General features: G+C 42.2%; 1 protein-coding gene across 1 annotated transcript in view; it reads left to right on the forward strand.

Moving 5' to 3' along the window:
* The window catches only part of LOC124788058 (MTOR-associated protein MEAK7-like), a 44,365-nt gene extending 22,699 nt beyond the window's left edge, over window positions 1-21,666 (forward strand). The window contains exons 2-5 of the mRNA XM_047255137.1: window positions 5,594-5,797; window positions 18,949-19,501; window positions 19,614-19,732; window positions 21,235-21,666. Of these exons, the coding sequence (XP_047111093.1) occupies window positions 5,594-5,797; window positions 18,949-19,501; window positions 19,614-19,732; window positions 21,235-21,315 (957 nt within the window). The 3' untranslated portion in view covers window positions 21,316-21,666. The remainder of the gene's footprint in view (window positions 1-5,593; window positions 5,798-18,948; window positions 19,502-19,613; window positions 19,733-21,234) is intronic.

Here is a 21,666-nt window from a genome sequence, read left to right on the forward strand (position 1 = left end):
CTTCGTGAGTTACTGGTTAGGAAGGTAGTTGTTGCCATTACCTTACCCATTTCCTTATCCTCATAGAAAATTGAAAATAACGCAGCATCTTGTCTTTCACATCGATCTTATGTTATATTCTAACGAGTTTCTTGATCGTTTATGATCATGATGTGTCCAGCTTGGCTGATATATCCAGAAGGATCTAAAAGAAAATAAAGTAGTTCGTGGTGCTCTTGTCTTGATGTGTGACGGAGATACACTATAAGAAAAGGGATAATGTTATGATTTACCAGTGTAATGTTGAACAATAAGTTATCCCATCCATGAGATGTTTTAAGTGCCTGAGATTTGGTCACATGCCCTAGAGATGCACACATGATCCTATTTGAGCGAACTGGGGAATAATGTTCCATGCATCAACCCTTTCCACTATGTGTAATTTGTCAGGAGAAACACATATCACATTAAATGATATGTCCTGTATTCAAGAAACTGAAAAAGGCTCAAAGACTATAAAACACTAAACTATTAGGAACATTATGTAAGGTTATATCCTGCCAATAAGATAAGTAACAAAACTTGTGACATAGAGAGCCAGATTTCGGGCTTAAACTGTCCTAGCGTTTCATTGTTCCTACAGTGTTAAACAGATCAACTCTATGAGGGAGGAAATGTCAGCCCTTATGTCTCCTTCCCCCCAACCCATTCCTACTCAACATAGGACGACTCCATTCATACAATGCACTGCTTTATTTGGTTTTATAGGTAGGATGACAACCCTTGTGCCATTCTCTCTCTAGAATGTAGGCAACCTGTAAGCCACAGAACAGCCCACTCATCCCATGTCCCTGAAATTAGAATGCAAAAAACTAGTCTAGCAGTCTTGGCCTAGCCAGGCCACACACAACCCAAAGCTGAGACCATGGAGTGGACATACCTCCATTTTCCAGTGCTCTCTTCGTGCTACACTATCACAAATTAGAAAAATTTGTTGGAACTTTAATTGATTCTTCCACCATCTGGCTCAACTCAATTGGTACTTTCCATGCTGCAGTATGAGCTGTAATATAACAAACAAGATTTCTTTGAAGACAAACATCTAGGCCTACATCTTAGAAACTATTACACATGTTACAAAAACTATACCAATATTGACAGAGTATCAGGAGGGGTCTGCAGATTAGTGTGTTCAAACACCATCAGTGAGGAAGTACATCTCAGTACTACATTAGAAGTGAAGGCAAGCTGCATCCAAATAGCTACTGTCATCACTTTAGTGTATATTTATCTCCCCCCCCCCCCCCCCCCCCTATCCCTGGTATGGAGACAACATACTATTGGATGATAGACCTAGTGGAAAAATTACCCCACCTGTCCTTTCACTGGAGGAATCTAGCAGCACAAACCCTCTGCAGGGCAGTATTAATGGATCAAGAAGAAACCACCTCATGGAAGAAATTATCCCACTTTTGAACTCTGTTTAATTAATAATGGAGACCACTCACTTCTTTACAGCCCAAGGAAAAACCACCACCATATACTTCAGGTGGGAGTTACACACTGCTTCAGGTCTGTGCCGGGACCTGACAAAACCCACAACCAAATGCTCCAACACTTGAACGAAGATAATAAAAGGCATTTAACTGTATTTTCTTTGAAGATGAATTAACTTCCCAGTGGTGGTTGGGGGAACTATGATCACAGTTTTAAAATTTTAACATCAGGGACAAACTTGCATCCTGTGAATAACTAAAGCCAGTCAACATGCTCTCCATGGTATACAGTCACTCCAAAGAAACTTAATACGTGTAAAACAAAACATAGAGGTATAGATAGATAGATGCTGAATGAAATGCATTTGGCTGTCAGGAGAGCAATGCGTGAAACCTTCAGTGACTACTGTAGTGGAATTTTGTCAAATGATCTTTAACAAAATCCAATGAAATTCTTGTTGTGTGTGAAGGTCGTTAGTGGTACCAAATTCAGAGACCAGTCAGTCAGATGAGATAGAAACTGAAATTGAGGATAGCAAAGCAAAAGCTGAAATGCTTAATTCTGTTTTCAAATGTCCCTTTACAAATGAAAACCAAGGAGAACTGCACCAGTTCAATTCTTGTACGACTGAAAATTATGGCTCCAGGGCCCGATGGAATCCCTATCAAAGTCTATACTGAATTAGTGGCAGAGTTTGCCCTTCTTCCAACAGTAATCTGATACAGGTCTCACAAACAAAACAATAATCGTGCTCAGTAGTTGGAAGAAAGCACAGGTCACACCCGATGACAAGAAGGGTAGTAGAAGTGATCTGCGAAATCCAACTTGCACTTTTTCCACATGACACACTGAAAGCTTTGGATCAAGGCAGTCACGTAGATGCAGCATTTCTTGATTTTCAAAAAGCATTTGACTCAATACCACACCTATACTTATTGTCAAAAGTTTCATCATATGGGGTATAAAGTGAAATCTGTGACTGGATTGAGGACTTTTTGTTAGGGAGGATGCAGCATTTCATCTTGGATGGAGAGTCATCATCAGATGTAGAATTAACATGGAGTGTACCCCAGGGAAGTGTGTTGGGACCATTGCTGTTCATGTTGTATATATTAGTAACATTGCAGACAATATGAATAGTAAACTCAGACTTTTTCCAGATGATACAGTTATCTGTAATGAAGTACTGTCTGAAAGAAGCTGCATAAATATTGTCAGATCTTAATAAGATTTCAAGATAGTGCAGAGATTGGCAACTTGCTCCAAATGTTTAGAGAAGTAAAGTTGTGCACTTCACAAAATGAGAAAACATAGTATCCTATGACTATACTATCAGTGAGTCACTGTTGGAATTGGCCAACTTATAGAAATACCTGGGTGTAAGACATTGTAGGGCTATTATATGGAATGATCACAGTCGTGAGTAAAGCAGGTGGTAGTCTTCGGTTTATTGAGAGCATACTGGGGAAATGCAATCAGTCTACCAAGGAGATCACTTACAAATCACTCGTACGACTCATCCTAGAATATTGTTCAAATGTGAGAGACCGTAACAAGTAGGAATAACAGAGGACATCAAATGTATATAGAGAAGAGCAGCATGAATGGTCACAGGCTTGTTTTATCCATGGGAGAGTGTCACAGAACTAGCAGACATTGTAGATACATGCCACCTATCACTAGAAAGAATACTTACAAAGTTTGAAAGCCAGCTTTTGGTGATGACTCAAGGAATATACTACAACCCCCTATGTATCTCTCACAGGGATTGTGAGGACAAGATTAGATTAAGTACAGCACACATGGAGGCATTTAAAGAAATCATTTTTGGTGTGTTCCTAATGTGAATGTATTGGGAACAATCCTTACTAACAGCTCCAGTGTCACATACCCTGCACTTCAGTGGATTTCAGAGTGTAGATTTAGATGTAGCATAGCAAATTGTCAACCAAAAATTGTTGGTACCTTGAAGCTGAGGAATATTTATCCATATTTCAGTGTGGCTTCTGGAAGAACCTGTGGACTGTTGACCATTTCATAAGTTTGGAGACTGCAGTCTGAAAGGCTCTTGCTCATCTGCCAAATGTGTGACATTTACTTGGGGCTTCCAGTATCTACTGATGTTTATACAGAATTTTTTATCCCCAGTCCACTTTGGTCTGTATTTGGTGCAACATTTTGCAACTTACTCATACCAGAGTGTTTAATCACTCAGTGGTAATATTGTGACTCACTTCATCACAATTAATGATATTATGGATAAACTATCAATATCAGTCTTCCTCCAATAATATTATATGTGTTGAGTTGATTTGCTGGTTTAAGACAAAACACTCACCCCGAGCTTTGCCTTATTAACCGATTGCTTGACAGTCAAAAATCCACTTTTAAAAGCTTCTTTGATACTAAGTTAACATGGCTACCACAAATATGCCTGCTAAATACAAGTTGCATGATAGAACTTAATCTTCTCCATTTCCTCTGTAAGACCCATTGGGAAGTAGACTGCTCGTTCTTTGCTTCTGCAGCGCACTAAATTTATCCCATCTGGACTACAATTAAATTCTTTATTAACTATTGACCACTTATAGGGGGTATAGTTCATCTTTAAATATACAATTGATAATTTTTATGGAGAAGTTTTTAAAATTTAATTCCACTTCATCAGTATTTTTAAAAACTGTCAGTAGCATTTATTTCAAATAGCCATTTAGAATGGTTGTTTCAGTAACAAGTGATTAAAAATAGTATAAAAGGAGCAGATTTTGGTAGTTTATTAAATTTTTTTTAAATATGTTTGATTTTCTGGCCTGTCAGTCTGTCTGAGTATATGAAAGTCTAATATGCCTCTAGTGTTATGATGGTGCATATTCTGTGTTGTGTTGAACTCACTTAGACACAAGAAATGCTGTATAGATCTATCCGTTCCCAGTAGTCTGTATCTTGACCTTGATAAGAAGGGTTGGCAGTATTTCATGGGAGTCCCTTTGCTCAATATTCTGATTACTTTTTTTAATTTTTAGAATTTTGCTCTTGTAACAGCAATGTCCTCGTATCAGTATGCTGTAAAGATGAGAGAATGGAAAAGGCTAAAATGCTTCATCTTCAAATTCTTATTAGCAACTACATCTCTGTTTCCACGTGGGATAGCACACTTTACCTGTTCTCTTGCAGGCACATGAAATGCATTCAAGTTTAATTTGGAATTAATGTGGATGCCTATCGGTTTTACTGATATACTTATTACATTTTATGTTCCTGTGTTTTATGAGAATTACAAAGAATTTCCTGAGTAGCAGACAGGCACATTTAAAAAAAAAAAGACTATTAGATATTGATAAGCTATCAGACAACGTCCATTGCCATACGTAAAAACACATATAGGTACAGGGTGGGGGAAAGATGTTTGCAGTGATGTGGCAAGGTCAAAATGGTGCGCTACTAGGGGTGACGGGAAAAGGCTGTGCAGGTCCACTGGACTGGGGTGGGGTTAGAAGGTGTGTGTTTGGGGGGTGGGGAGTGATAGTCATTCATTTCGACAAACATTTTTAGGGGCCATGCCCATATAGTATGCCACACAGTGGTTGCATCTAAGTTGGTAGACTCCATGGCTTCTTTCACAGGTGACCCTGCCTTTGATGAGGTAGTAAATGCCTAGGACAGGACTGGATTAGGAGGTAGTGGAAAGTTGTATGGGACAGGTCTTGCATCTAAGTCTTTTACAGGCATAAGTGCCACAAGGCAAGAGATAGGGAGCAGAGGTGGAATAGGGATAGACAAGGATATTGAATAGGTTAGATGGATGGTGGAATGCAGATGTGATGACCACAGGTGGCTAGGCTTTATGGAAGGGACTTCGTGATGTGGAATTGGTCCCAACTGTTGAAATGGAGGTATTGTTTGTGGTTGGTAGATCTGATATGGATAGAGGTACTGATGAAGTCATCCATTAGGTGGAGGTCAACATCAAGGAAGGTGACTTGTTGTACTATAGTGTACCAGATTAAGCAAATGAAAGGATTTTCTTGAAGTTGGTAAACAAACTTGATATTTACACGGTGTATTAGACAATGTAGTCATATATAATATGCATTAATTAAATGTCTTTTTTTTCCAGTCAGCATGGAGTGAAGGTGTAGATGCACATCTCTCGCAAACACTTCTGAATTATTTGTTTGAAGATAATTCAGATGTAAATTTTGAAAAGTTTTTAGAGCCTCTTCTGTATGTAACAAGAGGGAGTGAAGATGAGAAAATAACTGCTGTTTATAAAATGCTTTCAGCAGGAAGCAAAGAAATTAAACTGTCAGCAATACATGAGGTAAGTTTCAGTTAAATGACACACAGAAGTACTTCATTTTATTGGTGCATTTGCTATGCAGTTTTCACCTGTGGATAAGACAATAATTGTAGGCACATGTTAAAACATATTTTTAAAAATTAATCTTGAAAACAATTTTTTAATCATTAAAAGTACACCAAGAATGTTCATAGATTTTTGTGTGAAGAGACCTAACAGATATTTAAATTAGAAATTGTTGTTATTTTCCTAGAAATGTTTCAGGTTTTGTTTATAAAACACTTGGAAAACAAGCTGAAGGATTACATACTGTAATATCAGATGGTTCCCAATTTCCACTTAAAATTTTACAAAATGTAAAAAATACAGAAATAATGATGGTATACTGGAAAATTTAACAAACATCTTGATCATAGTTTTTAATAAAGTCTACGTATTAGAGGTTTCCATTGTGTATGGTACTTGAATGCACAAAACCATTCAGTTGATTGTCGTCTCCCTTACATCAGATGCACATATTGAGTTGCAGATCAAGGAATTCTACAAATATGGTCATGGAAATTCTTTTACATGCTCTGAGTATTAATTCTGATACTGGCAGGTAATACACAGGGAAATTTTGTGGAAGTATGTTAAAAATAAAACTAATTCTGGTACTGGCTGTGGCCTCAGATGATACCCAGCTAAATTTCATGGAAGTATGTAAATTTTTGTCATTTTACTGAATGATTATAAATTTCAGAGACTGCACTGTTGGCTGGTTATGAACTTTTTTCAGTACAGTAGTTATCATTAGGGAAAAACCTGTCTTGAAAGTCAGAAGAGAACTCTGCAGAAGACTGTATGATTTTATCATTCCGAGAGAACCTATAAACCTTTCATGCAAATTGCAACTGCCACAGTTCCTCATCTTGGCAGAAAGACAAAGGTAAAATTTAGTAATAAATGGGCTCCCATATTACAAGGAAATATGATTGGTAAAAATCTCATTTGGAGGAACAGACCAGCATGGGAAAGACCCTTGTACCCATGTCTGTGGAGACAAATTTTAAAGTCCCTGATGCCTCTCTGGTAAGGGGCTTTGTCCTCTACAAAAAAAGCACAATCTGCAGTTGATAGGATTGGGGGAGTGACTACCTTTGTTGGAGTTTCGCGTCAGTCATAATCACCAACGACTTATAAGTGACTGCTGTCATGGTTGATGTCCCAAGAAGGTTACACAATGCTTGTGATAAAGAAATGCCCTCTGACTTTACACAATTTGCCAACATTTTCCTCTTCTGTAGACGTGTGTGGGGTCTTGCCCAGTCGCGTATAGGGTGCCTGAGGGATGCTGCATTCTCGGAATGCTATACAACAATTCAAGCAAATAACATTAGTAGTTTTATTATAACTGTTATCGTAGCACTCTCTGCTAGGCCGTGCTAATACTTTGCGAATACTGTCCACTAATGTCCAGCTGAGGCTTGCAGGTGCGTCACTTATTTTCACTTCAGCTAGATGCTGCTCGTATCATGGTGATGTCCTGGTCAGCGCACTATTGGCCGATGTCTCACTGCCTTCTCTGGACTTGCATTCTTCCTCTTCACTCTGGCGCTTTTGGCTACGCCAGAACAACATGTTCAATGCTTGTAAGGTGCTATGGCGCTTGTCAATTCCCTGCTCCAGGGGTTGAGTTGTGGAGCCTTTAGCTATCACCAGAGTGTGTCTTTTGAATGTAAGGCAAGCATACTCTTAATTTCTGCTACTGGATCATTCAGTGCCACAGAAATCTTGTTTCACTCTCGGATGATTGCCAGTGCTTCTGAGAGGATAGTGGTTGATAACCTGCATTTCAATGGCCCCAAGATGGCCACACATCCCAGACAAAAGTTAAGTCATCCATGCGAGAGCTCAGCGAGGTACACTATACCCTATACAACCAGTTGGCTGTTTTCAAACCTAACAATAATGTCCATGAATTTGTGGATAATATTGCCAATACAATTTGCAAAGCTGCTAAAGCATCCATCCCTTAATCTTGATGGTAACTAAAAAGACATTATTACCTTGTGGGCAGATATAAAGCCATGGGAATATTGGAGGAGGAGGAGGAGGACGAGGACGAGGACGAGGGTGGTGACTTTTGTGAGAGATTACTTTCAATGTTTCAGGTACCATATTTATCCTGTCCTGTTTTGATAGCATAATGTAGTTTGTCAATGTTGCGGTGTTTACCATATACCTAGTCTTTTCTTGCAATTTGCATCATCTTTGTGACCTTTTTAGGAATTATTAATGTTGGATAAAAATTGTTTGTGAAACTCTGAGACTAGTATTTAAATCAACCGAAGTGTACATTTGAAAAGAATAGAAAACTTATATTTGAAAGGAAATTTTTAAAATGTATTCTCCTACCCCAGTGAACCAAGGACTTAGCAGCAGTGGAGTGGCTTGTATGCCTTAATGGAATGTAGATGCATTTAAATTTGATTGGTATCTGTGGAGAGTCCAGACTAACATATGGCTCCAGAGGTTATTGTAGGAGCAACAGTCAGCTGATTAACTTTCATGGCCTTCCTGCATTGGTACAGTGAATGGCTGATAGCAGGAGCAAACTACTGCAGTTACATTTCCTAAGAACCTGCAGCTCTGTTGTTTAGCTTACTGATGACTATGTCCTCTTGGGTATAATACAGTCACCTCTCTCAGATCTCTGGGCAGGGATAAACTCAGGAGAATGTTGTCATTGGGAAACAGACATGTATCAAACCAGTATTCAGACATGATGATGATGATGATGATGATGATGATGATGATGATGATGATGAAAACAAAAGCATGTTCACCTAAAATTTGTAAGGCATAATCTGACTGCTTAAAATCCATACAGAGTTCATCTCATCTCATGCAGGGAACTTTCACTCCCAGTGAAAATTAAAATGTTTCTTCAAAAGATGGTGTTCTGACAGTGTGTGTGTCTATTTTTGACCTGTATGGCTCATCCATCCGAGAAGGAAGTTCTACATCTGAAAAATTTCCTTTTGCCTTTTGACCTAGCTGTGTAGTTTTGATTTTACCGTTGCTTTATTGATGGTTAGGACAGGGTCCAGTCCACCAAATGGAGTCATCACACACATCCTGGCCAGCCTATCAGCCTGTTAATTGCCAGTGATTCCTGAGTGACCAAGGACCCACAGCAGGTTTACCTTATTGCATTCTCCTAGCCCTCAAAAACGTTTCATGGAATTTTACAGTGATCTTTGCTCTTGTTGAAAGGGTTGATAAGAGATTTCAGAGCTGCTTGGCTGTCTGAATAAATTTAGATTCAACGATCCATGTAGCACCTACAGATTCTCCTCCACGCACACTCCAGTAGATATGTCAGCCTGTAATACTGCGGCCAGCTTCAGTAAAGAGATTGCTCTATCTGATCTAGGCTGTATCCCGTATACCCAGGCCCCAGCACCTTCTACTGTTTTTGTTCAATCAGTAAACCAGCTGTGTCTCCTGACTGGTATTGAGGTTTGTTATTTCTTTACTCTGTGCGTTATCACCTTGACAGGTTTATTGAAGTGGCTGGGAGATGTTGAATTGTCAGCTGGCATTTCTCGGATCATTCCTGTATCTACCACATTCACTATATTGGGGTGAGATTCTTGATTGACTAAAGGTGTAACATGGGCACATTCCCCCCCAGGGGGTCCACAACTCTTTTGTGGATACGTACGTAGCGAGCACGGGACCCCGAGCTAATGTGGCCTTCCTTCCTTTCCGGGCTGCATACCTTCCCTTTCCGCATCCTTCCATTCAGGAGGACGACGGTTCAGTCCCGTCTCCGGCCATCCTGATTTAGGTGGTTTTCCGTGATTTCCCTAAATCGCTTCAGGCAAATGCCGGGATGCTTCCTTTGAAAGGGCACGGCCGATTTCCTTCCCCATCCTTCCGTCACCCGAGCTTGTGCTCCGTCTCTAATGACCTCGTTGTCGACGGGACGTTAAACACAAATCTCCTCCTCCTCCTCCTCCTCCGCATCCTTTCCCATCCCCCATCTTCGCCCCCCCCCCCCCCCCCCTCACCTCCGCCTCTTTCCTTCCTTTTCTCCCCCTCTGGGAGTATGTTTTGTGCCTACGTCTGGAGACGGATGCTCGAGAATGTAACACATTCTTTGCTTTCTCTGCTTGCAAGTCTTCGTCCTTACTTTGTCCTTCTCTTTTCCTTACCTCTTCTCTTTGCCTTTTTCTCCACTGCAGCGTTTGAGACCTCTCTTCTTTCCTTTCCCTTTGTTTTTCCCTTTCTCGTTTTTCCTCCCTGTGCATGTCTGAAGGCCGACCCACACATTTCCATGCGTAGCCGGTGAAGGAGTAACGCGTAATTCCCCGCCCCGGGTAAACAGGTAGGACATGTACGTACCCCCTGGTAATGGCCAGGCCCAGGGAGGGGTGATTACCCGAGCTGATACCTTACGAAAGTGCTGATTGGTCCCTCTGTCCATTTCTTGGGAGGTGTGAACAATCACCTAAGGCTGGAGTGCCCTCAGAGAGGGCCCCCACTAGGAAGGAGCGTGCCATCGGATACGACGGTAATCATGGGGGATACTTCCGCAATGGTTTCCTCATCTTCTGCTATGTATGCTCACAAGCGTAAGTTCAATGAGTCTCAGCCACAGATAGTCCTTCCATCGTTGCCACAGTTCCTTGTTGTTTCTCGGTCTTACGAAGGTCACGACTTCTCCACGGTCAACCCTTTCATTATTCAGAAAGGTGTCGACGCAATTGCAGGTCCTGTAAAGTCTTGTTCCAGATTACGAAATGGCACCTTGTTGTTAGAAACAGTCAGTGCCCTCCAGGCACAAAAATTGCTGCGTACTTCACTGCTACACACCTTCCCTGTCCGAGTGGAAGTGCACCGCACTTTAAATTCCTCACGTGGGGTCGTTTATACACGCTCCCTTGACGGATTGTCCAACAAGTAAATTCAACACTACCTGTCTGACCAGGGTGTAACGGCTGTTCATAGAGTCATGAAAAAGGTTGACACGAACATCATTCCAACTCGTACTGTCTTCTTGACATTTGAGAGAGTTCAACTCCCAGTGAACATAAAAGCGGGCTATGAGATAATTTCCGTTCGCCCTTACATTCCAAACCCTACGCGTTGCTATCGGTGTCAACAGTTCAATCACACCAGCCAGTCCTGTTCCAATCCGGCCAAATGTGTTACGTGTGGCAAGGATGCCCATGAGGGTGCTTGTCCACCTCCATCCCCTCATTGCATCAACTGTATGGGTGACCACGCTGCTTCCTCTAGAGATTGCCCCATTTTTAAAGACGAAAAGCTCATTCAGGAAATCAGCGTGAAGGAAAAGGTGTCGACCTTTGCTGCTCGAAAATTATTCGCCAATCGAAAGCCCACTGTGCCTCAGACAGGAAAATACAGCACTGTCCTTGCCTCTACTCGGCCAACAAAGGAGGCGCCCACGCAGACTTGTGATCTCACCTTTAGTGCCACGGTCGTCAGATCGGCCAGCGCGAAGACTCCCCTTTCAACCTCCCCACTTTCGCCTGCTCACTCTATGGCTCACCCTTCATCGGGTTCTGCTAAATCTCGAGCCCAAAAGTCAGACACCAAGACTTCCAAAAAAGAGCCTACTCGTGAAGATTTTTTACGTACCCCAATTTCACAACCATCGGTTCCTCCTTCATCTAAACATCCTGTTTCCAAGAAGGCTAATAAGAAACCCAGTTCTTCTCCTTCTCCGCCATGGCATGTCTTGTCTACAGCACCACCTGGCGGTCGACTGGCCAATCGCTGGTGGCAGGAGCTGCTCCTGAACAACCTATGGATCAGGATCTTCTGCCTTCAGCTGAATGCCGTTCCATGCTGCTGGTCGCAAGCTCTGAGCAGTCGTTGAGTTGACGGCAACCTTGGCCACATTTCTCCATTTTCTATCCACCCTATGTCCATTATCCACTGGAATATCCGCAGCATTCGAGCCAATCGGGATGAATTGTCAATTCTCTTACGATCCTACTCGCTGGTCATCTTCTGTCTTCAGGAAACAAAGCTGTGTCCCCACGACTGCTTTGTTCTCCCCCATTTTCAGTCAGTCCAATTTGATCTCCCCTCTGTTGAAGGCACTCCACCACATGGAGGACTCAAGATTCTTCTCCATGATACTCTCCATTATCACCCAATCCCCTTAAACACTTCCTTCCAAGCTGTTGCTGTTTATCTTTCCCTTTCTGGATACACCTTCTCTCTTTGTACTGTATACATTCCATCGTCCACACCAATGGCACGAGCTGATCTCCTTCATCTTCTTGGTCAGCTTCCACCCCCCCTATTTGCTGGTTGGGGACTTCAATGCCCACCACCCGCTTTGGGGATCTCCACATCCTTGTCCGCGTGGCTCACTATTGATAGACGTCTTCCACCAAGCGGACCTTGTTTGCCTGAACACTGGGGACCCTACATTTTTGTCTGCCTTCACGACAAATCTCTCTCATTTGGACCTTTCGGTCGGTACTGTTCCGCTAGCTCGGCGCTTCGAATGGTTCGCCCTTGCTGATACACACTCGAGTGACCACTTTCCATGTGTCCTTAGATTGCAGCCTCAACTGCCATATATGCGCCCGTGACGCTGTTAGTTTGCCCAAGCCGATTGGACACTTTTTTCGTCTCTAGCTACATTCGATGACCGTCACTTTCCTAGCGTCGACGATGAGGTCACACATATTACAGATGTTATTCTTACAGCTGCAGAACGTTCAATACAACGCACCTCCGAATTGCCCCGGCACCACCCCCAGTTCCTTGGTGGAACGAGGCATGCCGTGACGCAATACGTGAGCGGCGACGTGCTCTTCACGTTTTCCGCCACCATCCTTCTTTGGCCAACTATATCCACTATAAGCAGTTCCATGCGCGATGCTGTCACATATTCTGCGATAGCAAGAAGGCAAGCTGGGACTTCTTTACTAGCTCATTTAACACCTTCACTGCCTCCTCGGAAGTTTGGAGTCGGATTCGACGGTTATCTGGCACGCCTAGTTTCTCCCCAGTCTCTGGGCTCACTGTCGCGCATGATACGTTAGTGGACCCCTTCGCAATTTCTAACTCATTGGGTCAACACTTTGCTGAGATTTCGAGCTCTTCAAATTACCCACCAGCATTTCTCCCGAAGAAATGTGCAGCGGAAGTGCAACCTCTTGCTTTCTCCTCTCAAAATCGCGAAAGGTATAATACTGTTTTCTCCATGCGGGAACTCCAACGTGCACTCTCTTCTTCTCGCTCCTCCGCCCCAGGACCGGATGGTATCCACATCCAAATGTTGCTGCATTTATCAAACCATAGTCTGCGTTACCTCCTTCGCCTTTATAATCGAATTTGGACCGACAGTACTTTTCCCAGACGATAGCGGGAAGCTATCGTCGTTCCTGTTCCAAAACCTGGAAAGGACAAACATCTCCCCCTTAGCTAACGCCCCATTTCTCTCATGAGTAGTGTATGTAAGGTTTTGGAGCATATGGTGAATTGCTGTTTAGCTTGGTGGCTAAAGTCCCGCAGTCTTTTAACACCTGCCCAATGTGGTTTCCGAAAGCATCGTTCTGCAGTTGATTATCTTGTTGGTCTGTCCACTTATATCATGAACAATTTTCTCTGGAAACACCAAACTGTAGCAATATTTTTTGATCTGGAGAGAGCATACGATACCTGTTGGAGGACAGGCATCCTCCGCACACTGTTCTCTTGGGGCTTTCGAGGTCGGCTGCCCCTTTTTCTTCGCGAATTTATGGCAGAGGGCACATTTCGAGTGCGGGTGAACACTACTCTCTCCCATACTTTCTCCCAAGAAAACGGGGTACCCCAGGGCTCCGTGCTAAGTGTTTTACTGTTTGCCATTGCCATAAATCCAATTATGGACTGTCTCCTTCCTGATGTCTCGGGCTCCCTCTTTGTGGACGATTTTGCGATCTACTACAGCTCTCAACGGACCAGCCTTCTTGAAAGACATCTTCAAGGATGTCTCGATCGCCTCCACTCTTGGAGCATCGCAACAGGCTTCCGCTTTCGTGTGTGTTAATTTTTGGCGTCGTACGGAGTTTCTTCCACCTTCCTTACATCTAGGACCTGTCAACCTTCCATTTTTGGACGCCGCTAAATTCTTGGGTATTATGTTTGACAGAAAACTGTGCTGGTCCTCCCACGTTTCCTATCTTTCAGCTCGCTGTCTACGATCCCTCAACACCCTCCGTGTCCTGAATGGTACCTCCTGGGGAGCGGACAGAGTGGTCCTTCTCCGCCTCTATCGCGCCTTAGTGCGCTCGAAATTGGACTATGGAAGCATAGTTTACTCCTCTGCTCGGCCGTCTATTCTTCGGCATCTCGACTCTATCCACCACCGTGGATTACATTTAGTGTCTGGAGCTTTTTACACCAGCCTTGTGGAAAGCCTTTATGCTGAGACTGCTGAACCTCCGCTGTCCAATTGGCGAGCTGTCCTTCTGAGTCGTTATGCTAGCCACCTGTCTTCCATGCCTGCTAATCCAGCCCATGACATTTTTTTCGATGCCTCCTTGGATTTAGGGTATGCAGGCTGCCCTTCCTCCCTACTACCACCGGGAGTCCGCTTCCATCAACAGCTCCATTCTCTTTCCTTCCGCTTTCCTAAAACCTTCTTGGCAACTTGGGGTACAGCACCGCCTTGGCTCCGTCCCAGGACCTGCCTGCTCCGTGACCTTCGTCAATTTCCCAAGGATGGTACTCCTTCACTTGTTTATCGTCGGGCATTTCCTGCTCTATGTGCACAAATGAAGGAAGCCACATTTATTTACACTGATGGCTCGAAAACATCGTTAGGTGTAGGGAGTGCCTATATTGTTGGCGACACCCCAAATCGATTTCGGCTTCCCGACCAGTGTTTGGTTTATACTGCAGAGCTTTACGCTGTTTTCCAGGCTGTCCAATACATCCGTCGCCATCAACGGATACAGTATGTTATCTGTTCAGATTCTCTCAGCTCTCTCCTCAGTCTTCAAGCTCTGTACCATGTCCACCACTGGATTCAGGACTGCCTCCACTTGCTCCACTTGGGGGGGGGGGGGGGGCGTCTCTGTGGCGTTCCTCTGGATCCCAGGACACGTTGGTATCTGTGGAAATGAGGTGGCCGATATAGTGGCCAAGGCTGCAGTCTCTTGTTCAGCCAGCTATTCGCATGATTCCCTTCGCCGATCTACGGAGTGTTTTATGTTGTCGTGTTACTCTTTCATGGCACGCACATTGGTCGACACTTCCCAATAATAAATTGTGGGATGTGAAAGCTCTTCCCTGTGCTTGGACCTCTTCCTCCCAAATGCGTTGTCGGGAGGAGGTAATTTTAACTAGACTCCGGATAGGGCACTGTCTTTTTAGCCATCGACATCTTTTAAGTGGTGATCCTCCCCCACTCTGTCCCCACTGCTCTCAGCTGTGAACGGTAAGACACCTTTTACTTGAGTGCCCCTATTTTACTCCGTTACACGTCCATCTACAGGTGTCGCCTGATATATCTTCCATTTTAGCAGATGACACGCGCTCAGCCGATCGCGTTCTCGAGTTTATTAGTGCCAGTGAGATGACGTCAGTCATTTGAAGCTCCTTTTGGGGACAACCAACCCCCTTCTATAGTGGTTTTTTAAGCTTTCCTTCTATTTTTAGTTTCTCCAATTTTTTGAGTTTCATTCCCATTTCTGCTGGTTTCCAGTTTCGTTTTTTACCTTTTCCTAAGTCACAGACCGGGCGCTAATGACCATAGCAGTTTTGCGCCCTAAAACCATAACAAAAAAAAACATAAAAACAAAAAACAATGGGCACATTCAGCATGGTCTCTGTCCCAGCAGTGGATGTGCTGCTAATTATGCCTGCTGCAGCTAAGCTGGCCAATCTCTGCACTGTGCCAAGCTCCTTAGTAGCCACCATCTTTGTACTTCATTCCCCCTGTGCTGTGGACCCGCAACTTATCTTAGGTCTTATTGCAGTGGTATGTATCTAGTACACGCTCCTGGGGCTTTGACTCCAGTCTTTCCCACAGGCGCTTCTAGTGCACACAAGATCTCCTTTTGCCTTGCAACATATACTCTTTGTGTGTGGTAGTTTTGCATCCAGAATTGTCCCTAAATACTTAACTGCCCCCTCTACTGGTAGAGTTCTGTTGAAGAGTTTGAGAGTCCAGTATCTGTCCCAGATATGCTTCCTTGTAAATGATATTACAGTAGTTTCCTTGGGACTGACTCTTAAATTCTGTTTCCTGCGCCAGTTTTGCTCAATGTCCACTTATGTCAGTGTTCTAATGGTACTAGCAAATTTTCAAAGTATTAGAATTACAAAATCATCTATGTGTCCTTGGCAAAAGTAATCTCTAGTATTTAACTCTTCGAGGAGTTCATTCACCATTGGGTTCTACAGCAGTGGGGACAGAACCTCTCCTTGCACACACTCTCTGCTGTTGTTGATCACCATTTTATCTTTCAGCATGGTGCTTCTACCTTTTATTTACTCAGCATGGTCTAATTCCATCTACATATGGTATTTTTAATGCCATGCCTGTAAAACTTGTTAGATATCGATGGTATTTACTTCATGTAACTTCTATGTTCTTTTTTGTATGATGCAGGATGTACATTACCATGTTCTTTGTTTCATCACATGTGCATAATTGTTCTTGTTTTCTGTAAAACTATTTAACAAGAGTTAATTTGTGAATGTAATTTTCAAAATTTTGTCTTTTATAATGTGACTATGTTAGTCTTGTATACAGGGTGTTACAAAAAGGTACGGCCAAACTTTCAGGAAACATTCGTCACACACAAAGAAAGAAAATATGTTATGTGGACATGTGTCCGGAAATGCTTACTTTCCATGTTAGAGCTAATTTTATTACTTCTCTTCAAATCACATTAATCATGGAATGGAAACACACAGCAGCAGAACGTTCCAGCGTGACTTCAAACACTTTGTTACAGGAAATGTCCAAAATATCCTCCGTTAGCGAGGATACATGCATCGACCCTCTGTCGCATGAAATCCCTGATGCGCTGATGCAGCCCTGGAGAATGGAGTATTGTATCACAGCCGTCCACAATACGAGCACGAAGAGTCTCTACATTTGGTACCGGGGTTGCGTAGACAAGAGCTTTCAAATGCCCCCATAAATGAAAGTCAAGAGGGTTGAGGTCAGGAGAGCGTGGAGGCCATGGAATTGGTCCGCCTCTACCAATCCATCAGTCACCGAATCTGTTGTTGAGAAGCGTACGAACACTTCGAGTGAAATGTGCAGGAGCTCCATCGTGCATGAACCAAATGTTGTGTTGTACTTGTAAAGGCACATGTTCTAGCAGCACAGGTAGAGTATCCCGTATGAAATCATGATAACGTACTCCATTGAGTGTATGTGGAAGAACATACTGACGAAACTAAAATGAGCTCTAACATGGAAATTAAGCGTTTCCAGACACATGTCCACATAACATCTTTTCTTTATTTGTGTGTGAGGAATGTTTCCTGAAAGTTTGGCCGTACCTTTTTGTAACACCCTGAATAAGACTGTTTCATGGATAGAGTACATAGGTTTATACAGATGTAAAGAGGGGAGTCTCTCTGGAACAAACTGCGGTATGTGGAAAGTAAAATGTGGTTCGGCATGATGTAGTCAGCAGCTAGCTTGCAAGTGGTGAACATTTTGAATGCTAAAAGAAGTAAGAAAACCACCAAGATTGGCATAATTATGCGTCGGATGTGGATGTATGTTGGCCGCTAGGTCTTAGTAGTTATTTGTTTGCTCTGAATCATGAAATTCCAGTTCCAGGAAGATAATGTACAGAGACTCCTCTCACATTCTCTTGTTTCCTGTCTAGAAGATAGGAGTAGTCTGTTTGTACCATTCACACTAAGAGTCTGTTTTTGGAGGTCTTACAGTTGATATCTGTTATTTGAACTTAATTTGGTCCAACTTCTCACTGATGATTTCCACTTCATGAACTGGTCTGTCGCCTGATCCAGTTGCCAAAACAGCTTACATCAGTTTAAACCCCAAGGCTTGAATGTTTGAGGTCTCAAGTCCCTAAGCTTTTGTTTTATTTTATTCCGTGTTTTCCATTTTGGTCCCATGAGAATTGGGGAATTATTAGATTGACACCATGGAGCCCTGACGCAGTGCAAGGCTAATTACACTGGGAGTTTGCCTGATATACCTGAGGCTCCATTTGCGATACATCTTCCCATGTGCCATGCACCCCTCAGTATAGATCATATCACACCATGAGTTGAGTACCTGGGGAATTTGGGAATAAATACGGGAATGGATGCGGGAGAGATGGAGCATTGTGGGACACACTTCATGTGGTTCATCCACTCAGGTCTGTCCTGGCCTGCAATCTTATCTGCTCTCATGGTTATTACTTTGGCAAGGCATTGTCCCCCCATAGATGCGGTACAAGTTAGTAGACAAGATTTAATCTTAGTATATTTCTACAAAATTCTTTTAAAAATTGATTTGTTCCATAATATCCATGTTTCATATGACAATATGAAATAGAATAACTTGGGGGGTATGATGTTCAGAAAATTTTTAAAGTGGCATGTTTAGATACAGGTTTCATGTCTAAAATGGGCTATAAGCCACAGTATGTTTCACACTAATTCTGAAAGGGCATTTTCTAAACTTTCTCAGCAACTGTGTTGGTGCTAAAAACACAACCAACTATGTAGTTCCTATTGTCTATCTGTGCATTGACATGTTCCTGATGTGCAATTGTCATTTAAGTAAATAACAGCTTGTGGCACAATTGCTGTTTGATACTCAATATCTGCACAGTGTGTTTGGCACTCGCGGAAATTCTAGGTGTGTTAAAGGCATCACACTGTGTTTTCCCTCTCTTAACTGAGTCAGACTGTGAGTTGTCCATGGCTAGTACAATTGGTGGTGTTACATTGCAAGGGGAGAAAGATCCAAACTTGTCACAGTCCATTAGTTTTAATGGCAGGTTGGCCAACATCAGTAAACATCCCACTGTTGAATTAGTTTCAGTCATTGATGCAACTTCTTTTAGTTATCACTTCTACACAAATTCACAATAGACTGTTACTAATCAATATATTAATAAATTTACAAAGGCCATCAATTGACCTAATTCTATTACTTTCTTTCTTTTTAGTATGTGGAACACATTTTTACATCATATATGGAAACATACAGAAGCAAGAAAACAAGAAACTTCGAATCTTGGAAAGTGGGCCAGAACATAATTATACAGTCAGATCAGCTCCAGGCACTAGTGAAACATCTGTGTAAAGATTTGCCTGTGTGCAGTGAGGTCTCTCTTTCAGATTTGACTACTTGGGTGACATCATGGAATTTGTTGTTCACTATTCTGCAGAAAGTAGTTTTTAATAAGATATACAATATTCTAGACGAAGATACAATGGAAAGGTACAACACAATTCCATTTTGGAACAGGATCATAAGTGATAAGTCCCCATCAGTACTGTCGTGGCCAAGCATTGTCTTCTTGAATGCTGGACTTCCTTCCAAGCTTCAGAGTGAGTGGAGGCTACTGTTCTCGACTGTTGCGCATGGTGAAAGTTTCTCAAAACTTATTGGCTGCATAATGAACAAGGGACCTACAATTGTCATTGTCAGAGATAGAGATGGGCATGTTTTCGGAGGTTTTGCACCCAGCAGTTGGACCCTAAGCCCAAATTATGTTGGTAAAGTATTTCTTCACTTTTCTTTTTCTATTGTTATAACAGTGCTACCAAATGATGATTTAAAAACTTTTCCATTAAGCAGTAGTTGTTTATTGTCTCACACGAATTTCAGGTGACGATAGCAGTTTCTTGTTCAGTATATTGCCAGTGATGGAGAGGTTTGAGCCTACGGGCTACAATGATCATTATCAGTACCTTAATGTCCAGCAACAGACTTTGCCAAATGGTCTAGTAAGTATCCTATTTGCACTTGTAGTAGTAGTTAGATAAATCAACAATATTATGAAAAGGACAGATTGCTTCTCATCCTGAAGATAACACACTGAGTTGCAGTCAAGCTGATAAAAAGACTGTTACATATAAGATTTATGCCAAAGCCTTCTTCAAAAAAGAATAATGCATACATATTCACACCTCATACAAACGACCGCTGCCCGTAGCCGCTCCAGCCAGAATGCAACCAAAGTGCATTAAACAAGAATGATATAACCCGGGAGCAGAATCAGCACTTTGTGGTGGAGCATGCAAGGACTAGAGGTGGCGGGACAGGGATGCCAGGTGCAGCGTCAGGAGGCTGGGAGGGAGGAAGGGAGGAGGAGGAGGAGGAGGGGGGGGGGGGGGTAGGCTGATAGAGGAGCAGAGATAGCAAAAGATTGGTGGGTGCATTAGCAGAGAGCAGTGCACAGTGAGGGTGAGAGTATGTGAACTAGGAGGAGGTTATTGGACAGAGGGGGAGGGGATAGTAAGTTACTGTAGGTTGAGGCTGGGAGCAGAGAATGTGTTGTAAGGATGATTCCCATTCAGAAAAGCCGGTGGTGGAGGGAAGGATACAAATGGCATGTGTTGTGAAGCAGCCTTTTACAGTGAGTAGCAATCTATCCTTTTTATAATATTGTTAGTACTCCAGCCTGGACTTTCCTTTGTTTGTAGTTTTATAAACGACATTATCCTTAAAGGAGAGTAAATTTGCAAGTTTTTCAGTGCATACTTTCAAAAAGAGGAAAATATGTCTTGGAGAAAGTACCTAAAACATGAGTGAAATTGTCCACTCCGTTTTTATCAGTCTTAGTTTAGCTTCATAGTGGAAAACTTATTGACCGGCTGAAGAAGTAAATTGTCAAATAAGCACAAATTATACAGTGTATCCCATATTAATTTGATATATTTTATAACTTTAAATGTGATACTGTACGTTACAGAGCTGTTTGCAATAATCATCAGACGCTCTTGAAATTATTACCTCCCCATTTAAGGTGGCCACACATGTAATTGTATGCTTGACAAGCACACATGCACAAGTGTGCTTGTGCAAGCATGTTTGAGCACGTGTAGGATCAGTCTGCGCAAGCATCAGGATTATTCAAGCAGTCTAGTGCTTGATCAAATCCCAGTTATGTGGTAGCATGTGTTAAGTGAATATCTTACCATGTTTCCGATTCCATGTCTGATCTCAGAAATATAAATTGTGAATTGTTGGAGAAATTTGTAACCTATAAGCATGCTTATGCAATGTAAAAGGTAAAGAACACCATGATAAAGCAGTGAGTGATACTGCTTATGAGATATGTCTTGCCAAATATGAAGAATTATGTCCTGCAGCAACAAGAGAAACTGTGATAAAAACAACAAATTCTTTAAGAGATTATGGAAGAGAGAAGAAGAAATTGTAAAACAGTCAGTCAGGGGCTGACAAAATCTATAAACCTGTTTTATGATATTTAGATTTGTTTCAGTTTTCCAGTGAGCGGAAGACTACCAGATTCTCTACAACTAATTTAGAAGGAACAGAGGTAAGTGAGCTGGGTTGTCATTAATATTTAGTTACAGTAGGAGTTATAATATGTGTCTTTATTTCAATACATATAGTTTTTTACTTGTTTTTCATTTTGTTGACAAGGAACTTGTCCTCCATTTACAAGGTACTTATGAACTTGTTTTGCACATGTTTAGAATCAAGTGGAATATTTCCAGCAGTTGACCTTTGTAGTGGCAGTGTATTGGAAGGCTCTGATGTTATTCCATCAAGGAATATGCCATTTTGCGCGTCCTCACAATCGAGAGAATTACTTGGATCATAGGTTTCACTCATGGTGGACATTACATAACTATGAAAGCAACTGTTGCTTTAACAACCTTATCAATAAGGTTGATTTCCAAATTTATAA

This window comes from Schistocerca piceifrons, chromosome 3 (assembly GCF_021461385.2).
Source record: "Schistocerca piceifrons isolate TAMUIC-IGC-003096 chromosome 3, iqSchPice1.1, whole genome shotgun sequence".
Classification (NCBI taxonomy): Eukaryota; Metazoa; Arthropoda; class Insecta; order Orthoptera; family Acrididae; genus Schistocerca; species Schistocerca piceifrons.